Here is an 8,366-nt window from a genome sequence, read left to right as displayed (position 1 = left end):
AGTAGTTCCATTGCAATACCAGCTGAAAAGGGACCGAAGCACCGAATCTATCTCGGGGATAACGATCCAGACTACATTTAACCGCGACGCGTATTTGCCGTCACATTACAAAGTGAGGAGGCTGTCTCGGGGCAGATTGGTGAAGGGATTAACCAAACTGATCCTCCTGACCATGAAAACTATAGCAAAATTTATGTGACATGCAACGTTTACGCGTGAGATTGATTTTGATAACATATAATTCCAGCTGTAACATATATCACAATTATAGTCTTATCTGTTAATGCTTTCATTTGAAATTTTTACTTTACATTTTTATGAATCATTTGAAAAACATTTTTATAATAAAGAAGCAAGATGCCACTCCATGTTATACGATGAATTTGTTGCAGATGAAGGAAGCTTAGTTTGCATTAAAAATACCCGATGTGAATGAGGTTTAAATGGAGTTATTATGCTTCTGTTAAGCGGCCTAGTTTCTCTTGCGTGGCAAACACCTTGTTAATATTTACAGTTATCAAATTGTAGAGTGCTTTTTTATGCAAAGTAATATATTTCAAGCGAAAAGGGAGCATGTTTTAAGGTAAGCCATAGCTTTTAGTTTACGAATTAACCTGAATTACTATGAAATAAATGCAAATATGAGCAATTTTAAATCAATTATGAATTTAAGATCATTTAAATTAAAAATTTCCGACTAAAAATTAATTCATGAATTTAAGACGCATTTCAGAGAACGAAGAATAATAAAAATAAAGAGAGTTTAAACACTTTTTTTCAAATAATTGCTTTATTTCCTATGAAGAAATTGACATATTTCAAAATTTCTTTACATATAAACTAAGATATATATATGTACATAACAGATAAAGTGACAATAAACATTTCCAATTTGATATCTATAATCCATATAATGGCAAATCCTAGCAAAACTGCATGAGAAGTATTATTAGTTCATTTCTTATTCTGTGTTATAATGAAATAATATTTAATTAAAGCTGAAAGCCCCCCAAAAAATCCAGGAAGAATTTTAAATCGTCTGAATTAGCACAGCTTGAGTTGAGTAAACTTTATCTATAGCAGCGTACTGCCCGGAAGCATAATTTTTAAGTATACCTCTGTATTGCAACCGAAACTGAAGTTTTAAGTACAGACCAATGGGCTTATGTGCACTTGTGATAACGAATCTTTGAAAGTCGTTGCTTATATTTTAATTTTCAATATTTAGTATGTAATTGCATTCCTTTCGAATTCTCTCAACTATATACTAAACTCTTCGACATTAATTTCGACCCTTTAATTACAGTTGTTAATTTAACTGTATCTTTATGTGTCAACATTTAAGTCTATACTAAGTTCCTACGAATCTAATCTGCTATGATGGAATTACAAACTAGTTAATTATATAGATAAAAAACACTCTTCCATTGAATTACTGACTAAATGATATGAAATTACATCTTAAATACGCCAAAGGTATTTTTAAAATATTCGTATATTAAAAATAAATTCCATATTTAAATTTTTTTTTTTTTTGTTTTTGTTTAAAAGCCAACATTTTGTACAGCTTTACGCTGATAAACTTAAGTTTTTTTTTTTTTTTTTTTTTTTTTTTTTTTTTTTAAGGATATTGTCAACTACGAAAACATAACATTTTAGAAATCTAATATAAATAATATACAGGTAGCCCTCTTATAACACGGCATCCTGTAACACTGTTTCGCTTTATAACGAATTGCGAGAACTCTCCTACAGAACAGTTTTCTTATAACAGTTTCTTTCTAACACGATAATAAAACTACCCAAGCGATCCGAAGAAATTTAACGAAGATTTTCGATATTGAGCAAAGCACCCATATAGTAATTTAACACATAAGAATCCTTGTTTCGTAAGTTGTGCCATTTGTCTTACAAGATCTAGTACCTGTTAGAACAAATGTCCTCAGGAAGATGAGCCATGTGGTGGAGAGCAATCGTTGAATTCTTAACCGGTAACGTAGGAAAATCGTTTCCTTCCATGACATTCAGTGCGCAATAACGCAATTGAAACAATACCTAGTTTCAAAGAGAGCATAATCACCAGATAACAAAGAAGAAACCTCACTATCGCAGAAGGTGAACAACATGAGGTCACAATAAGTACTCTAAAACGCACAACTTGCACGTTCGGCTCCCAAAATTTGATTCCTCATCTCTGCGGCCTGAAAACAAAAGTGTCTCGCGCTGCTGTTCGGCAGTCTGCGTCTAGCCACGGTGTGTCATAGAGTAACTTTTTCGTCATTAAGCCATTAAGTTTCAATCCCAAAACATGTCCGATAAAGATTAAAAAACAACGTTTAAGAGGATATTCATTTCTTTAGCAGTAAAGATGAAAATTTTGGACCGTCTTTTAAAAGGAGAAAAGGCATTGGAAAAAGTTTTCATTTGAATGAAGCAGCAGTCCGGACTATTGAGAAAAATGAAAAAGAAATAACTAATGCAGTTGCTGCAGGATCTTCGATATTCGCAAAATGTGCAGTTCGCCCCTGGGCGCCAATAATTAAGAAGATGGAAAAGGCATTCAGCATTTCGATTGATAATAGCTGTCAAAAAAGAATTTCGTTGGGTGTTTATCCATTCCGTTAAACAAAAAGCACTCAAAATTTTTAAGCATCTTAAAGAACACGGATAATCCTCTGTCAAGCCAGATTTTGTGGCAAGTAAAGGTTGGTTCGAAAATTGCAAAAAGCTTCTTGCAATTAATAGCATAAGAATTTAAGGAGAATCTGCATTGGCTGAATTTGAAGCTGCTAGGACGTTGATTATAAAGTTAAAGATTGGCTTTTCAATTGTTTTGTGCCAGACGCTGAACGTTAGACATACAAGACAGCACTGTAGCGACATCGTATCTTTGTCTCTGAAAGAACCGAAAGCATCAACGTTAATGCTAACAGAAGACATGACTCTCAGTTGAAACATAAAACGTGCATAAATAGAAAACGAAATTGGTGGCTTATTAGAACTTGATAAATCAATCGGAGATGAAGGATTTCTCGACATGGCTATTGAGGACGTTCAAGATTTATTAGGAGAAGAAGAAATTGACAAAGCAGATTTGATGGAAAATTGTATTCGAAGCCGTTAATCAAATCGATTCTGAGGACACTAGCACTGATGAAGATTGTGCAGGTAATAATTTAACATTAAAAAAATAATAAAACAAGGCCTTAGTTGAAAATCTCGAATCTTTTAATTTATTATTTATTTATTTATTTTTTGACTGCAGACCCTTCCGCTGAAATAAGCCGAAAATTCAAAAGAGAGGTGCATAACTGTCTAGCTCCATATCGAGAAATTTACATTGACCCGGTAAGAGCTAGTAAGCAAAGTAAAATTGCAGATTTTTTAAAAGAGAGAAGAAAATGTCGGAACTTTAAATGAAGAAAGAAATTCTGAAAGTGAAAGCCATCTCATTCTACCAAAAAAACGTTCTCGGTTGATTATACTGAGCAGTAACAGCGAAGAAATTTATTAAACTTAAGTTGCATTAAATTAAAATATGTAATATTTTTTTGTTTTGTTTTGTACGTACATACATATGTTTAATAAAAAAATGAAGTTATTTATGTGGAATTTAAAAAATATTTGTTTTTACAAGTTTTCGGAACATGACCCCCCTTTTTTATACTGGCTTCGGGTCTCATATAAGACAGTATTTTCTAGAAACTTATCTACCGTGTTATAAGAGGGTTACCTGTATTTTTAAACATAACACGTTGGATAAAAATCTGTAATTATTTATTCAATACAATTTTCTAAAATTCGTTGCAAATGAACTAGAACTGAAATAACTAAAGCAAATTCACAGACATCAGGGCCTTCAGCTTTAATATTAAGCATGCAGAATAATTATATAAGTTGTAATAAACTCTTTTAATATATGAAACCGTTATAATATAACTCAAATTAAATCCACTTTTTTAAAATTATGTATAATTTCGATTTTAATAATGCTGTGCTTAAAATTAACTCCATTTTAAAATCGATGCATATAATATACAAAATTATAAGCAAAGTAACATGAATTTACACATCCTAACTAAAAATATTACTGACAAGAAATTAAAAACTAATAATTATTTAATTTAGGCTCATATAAATATTCATCCTCACTAATTTACAATATTTATATATTTTTTACATGCTTCCGCAAACTGTCACGAAGAAAGAACTTGAGTGGATTCACAGCTTCCAATCCATTAGGCTCTTACAATTGCACTTAGCTTTAGCTTTGTCATATATTCCAACAGATAAAGTTTCATAAAATGATGTTGATGGTTTCACGAAAAGTGACGTGATGTAACCCTTTCCACCAACGAAGCTGACTACATACAGAGATTTTAAATTTAAGATAAGAGATGCAATTAGAAGCTCGTAATTAAACACTAAGTGGAAAAGTTAGCAAGACTTTTATCTTTTGACATATAATTAGAGTTCTTGTTTTCTAAGAAATACACTTCAGGTAAGCACATCAGACAGTAAACAACAAATATTGACGTATGTTTTAAACCTCTTAAAAGGTCACGGCTTTGCTTAAAGCCATTTCTTGAGATGTTTCTAACAGAAGAATACCGATGTAAAAATACATCGGAGAATAAAATGGTAATTAAATTTCTCTGTTATTCGACATATTAAAGTTTATTACAACAATAGAATTTGACAGGTTATTATTTATTTATTAATTATCGTGTAAGGGAATGGAAAAGTGTACAACTATTTTTCGTTTATAATAACATGGATCCTGTGCTTAAGTCTTTTGATTTGTTTTTATGTCTTTTATCCTTTTTATGTTCAACGATTCAATGCTATATTTGAATCTGAAAGCCTAATTTATTTACTCTCTAAAATAAAAAAGATGACATTTTATGTTCCATCCGAAAAAAATGATAATGATCTTTTAAGTATATTTCTGTCTGAAATATTCAACTGTCGACAAAATGCAAGAACTGCCAATTTCATCATATTTACGGTTATTATTTTTTATAATCTTTTTTAACTTTTGCTAGAGCAGCCGTTAACGAAATCAGATTCAATATTTTATTTTGTGGTATAGTGGTTAGGGGAGCCTGACTGCGATACCAAAGGGCCCGGGTTCGATTCCCGGAGAAGGCATAGATGTAAAAAAATGTCTGTCTCTTCATGGGAGGCAATGGTGGCCCACCTATTAGGTGCCTCCATAATAAAGAGACCATCGATCTGGCTTTAGGAGTGGACGATGTCGACATAGGCAAGTGCCCGCCATTAGGGGAGGAAAAAATGTTTTTCCTATCTGCATGTTTTATGGTAAGCTATACAGTACAAAGTCCGTAATCCGGACACGTCGAGACTTCGGCGATTCCGGATCTGATAAGATGGCATGCAGAAATTATACAATTAAAAATATGAAATCGTAATTTATGAAATAAAGAGCAATTATGATCTAAAGGGTATCAAAATTTCCAAAAAAAAAAAAAAGGCTTAATATTTATTTGTTTACTTTATTAAACATTGTTTTTCAATGTAAGTTGTTTAAGTTGCTTCGTTTTTTGTGCTAAACGTGCATGCGTAAACATTAAACGCGCATGCGTAACATTAAACGCGCATGCATAAAAAAAAGTGTGTGGCTATGAGGTCCGGATTATAGATAATTCCGGATAATGGACATCCGGATTACAAACTTTATACTGTATTGTGAGATACTGAATTGCAATATGAAGTTTCCATAGTTTTCAGATTATTACATTGGTTTCCAAAATTATCTTTACATCCTTAAAAAAATGACAAGTCATAATAAATTAAGCAGATTCTTTACCGGCCAAATGGATAAGACCTTTGAATGCTTGGTTCGGATTCGATTCCTCATAAATCGGACTCTCATTCTAGATATTTCAGTGTTTTCCCATGTGCTGTGTAAATATGGTTTACTAGATTTATTATTTTTAATTTTACAAAAGTAAACAAGTTTTTAGAAACAAAATTTCAGAGTTCGATTTTAATTAATGTGATGACTGAGCTTAATTAATGTATGATTGCAGTATTTTTAACTGTTGGCCTATATTTGCTTAATTTAACTCTCAAATACTCCCGTTCAACAATATTCAACCCGTTTCTCTTTTATCGTAGTAAATTATTTATTTGACTAAAGTTTGCTTCTACTGTAGGCTGTAGAGTCATTAGGATTTTTTTAGAGGCAAAAGGATGAAAAATATGCAACCGCCTTCGCGGGGAATCGAACCACGGACCTCTGAAATACCGGCTCAGTGTGCAGAACCACTACACTACGAAGGCACACTAGGGAAGTTACTGGGAAAAATCGCTTGGTATACGTCCCAAAGTCTAGAAGAGATTAATGACGTATATTCATGTACCATCGTATTAAGGAATATGACCTTTACTAACCTCAATGGCGCAACAGCCCTAGTGGGCCAAGGCCTGCTGTGCCCTTTCTTGACCTTGGGCCCCAGGGTGCGTGAGCATGTGCCCTGAACACGTGTCAGCTTGTCGCAGGACCCCCAATGTTTAGTCCCCAAGCGAACTTGGTACTCATTTTATCGACCCAAGCGATAGAAATCAAGGGATGAAAGGTTGAGTCGACCTTGCCTAGCCGGAGGATCGAACCCCGGACCTGAGATGCTGCTGCGAGATGCGCTAATCACTGCGCCACCGGGTCTACGTAACCTTAAGAATGGAATAAATGTGAATGGTATTTGTAGGACCAATGGGTACAGTTCCTTATGTATTCGACAGAGGATCTGCATTTCTTCATGTTATGGAGAGGAAATGTTATGAAACCTGCATAAAGTGATTTAAATGAATATCATGTTCAATTTTCAATTCATTTATATGCATTACTGTGCTACACATCTCCTCCCCCACGAAAAAAATTTGACCAATGATGTGTTCAGTTTTTGAAAAAAATAATATTTTTTCATATAAAGGCAATTTTGGATACCAATGTATGTGTAACATTACTATTAATACGTCTTTATCTCCAAAATTTTAATTAGAATTCCATTTCCTCCTTTTCCTTAACTGCTGTGTTTTGAAATTTTCGAGCAGACTGTAATTAAGTCAAGCAAAAATAAACCTGGAAAATTTTACAACTAACGTAGTGGATTAGCCTGCTTGAAACTATGTCAGACATATTACGGCACGCCTTTACAAATGCTTTACATTGATTGGAAACTTGCACAAACAGAAAGAAATAAAAGAAGATTTGATGTAACTTTACCTTTTTAAACAAATTACGCTTTAAAAATTTATGAAGCAACTGGCAGCTCAGTCTGTGCTATGATTTAACTAAGATGACCCCCATTAGGAGCTTCGAAAAGTCACCATTCACGGTAAAATTGCACATAGAACGATTAGAGCTGATTATAGCTGTGGGCCCTTTGGACCGATTAATCGCTTCATTGCGTATTAGCTGAAAAGTTTTTTTCTCATATTCATATTTGTTCTTAAGCATGTGGATGCCTATCCCTATGCAAAATTGAGCTAAGAGGATCATGTCTAGGAAGATGCTGGCTAAGATTTAAACTTTGTCTCTGCTCTTGATGCAGTCCGTGATGGCCAGAAGAGTGGCGATGCCTTGGCGAAGGAGTCCGGCTCGAATCCGAGGTGGTAGAAACAGGCGCAGGACTCAAACATCGAGGAGATCCAGGAGAACTGCCTCCGTCGAAAGACCCGAAGCTTCCGTTGGTGTTCTCCCCGTCGTCTGTCGTTTCTCCTGGCCCCCCTCTGTGGTGATCTGACGACGAAGATGAGAGTCTGTGGTGGTGGTGGTGGGGAGTGCTGCCATTGTGGACCCCTTGGGGAGCTGTATGATGGGAGACGGTCCCTCGCTGGGGTGTCGCTGTGGGATGCTGATGGTGAGACAGCTGCTGTTGCTGCATCTGTTGCTGCAGTAGCCTAATATTTAAAAGAAGAAAAAATAGCATATAATAACATATATAAATATATTACTTTATTATATAGCATATAATAAAGTATTGCTATAACAATTCTTATTTATTTTCATAAAATGTTGAATAAAATTTCATTATTGGATATATGGATATCTGATAATTAATGACATAATACATATTAAAATGTAATTAAAAAAATTCAAATTACTTTACTGCTTCGATATAAATTAACACTTCTCAAACGGCGGGTGACCAAAAGTTTCGTTTTTATGGTTTTGTTACATAATTATATACTATATTTATTTATAGTTATTAACTAATTTATATTTTATAGTTGACTGTTAATGATATTTACTTTTTTCTTTTCATTATTACTTTTTCTTTCCCTCTTTTGTTCCAAAACAACTGTATTCTGTGTTAAGACATTAAAAAAAAAAAAAAAAA

At 33.6% G+C, this 8,366-nt stretch overlaps 1 protein-coding gene across 1 annotated transcript in view; it reads right to left on the bottom strand.

Moving 5' to 3' along the window:
• Positions 1-768: 768 nt before the first annotated feature.
• LOC118181735 (homeobox protein SIX6-like) overlaps positions 769-8,366 on the bottom strand; it is a 53,042-nt gene continuing 45,444 nt past the window's right edge. Inside the window, exon 2 of the mRNA XM_035350927.2 lies at positions 769-7,926. Coding sequence (XP_035206818.1) covers positions 7,476-7,926 — 451 coding nt within the window. The 3' untranslated portion in view covers positions 769-7,475. The remainder of the gene's footprint in view (positions 7,927-8,366) is intronic.

Source organism: Stegodyphus dumicola, chromosome 12 (genome assembly GCF_044657685.1).
Source record: "Stegodyphus dumicola isolate Sdum_Otavi_A_Nest chromosome 12, ASM4465768v1".
Taxonomy (NCBI): Eukaryota; Metazoa; Arthropoda; class Arachnida; order Araneae; family Eresidae; genus Stegodyphus; species Stegodyphus dumicola.
The sequence above is the reverse complement of the archived record's forward strand: the minus strand, read 5'-3'. Positions and strand labels throughout refer to the sequence as shown.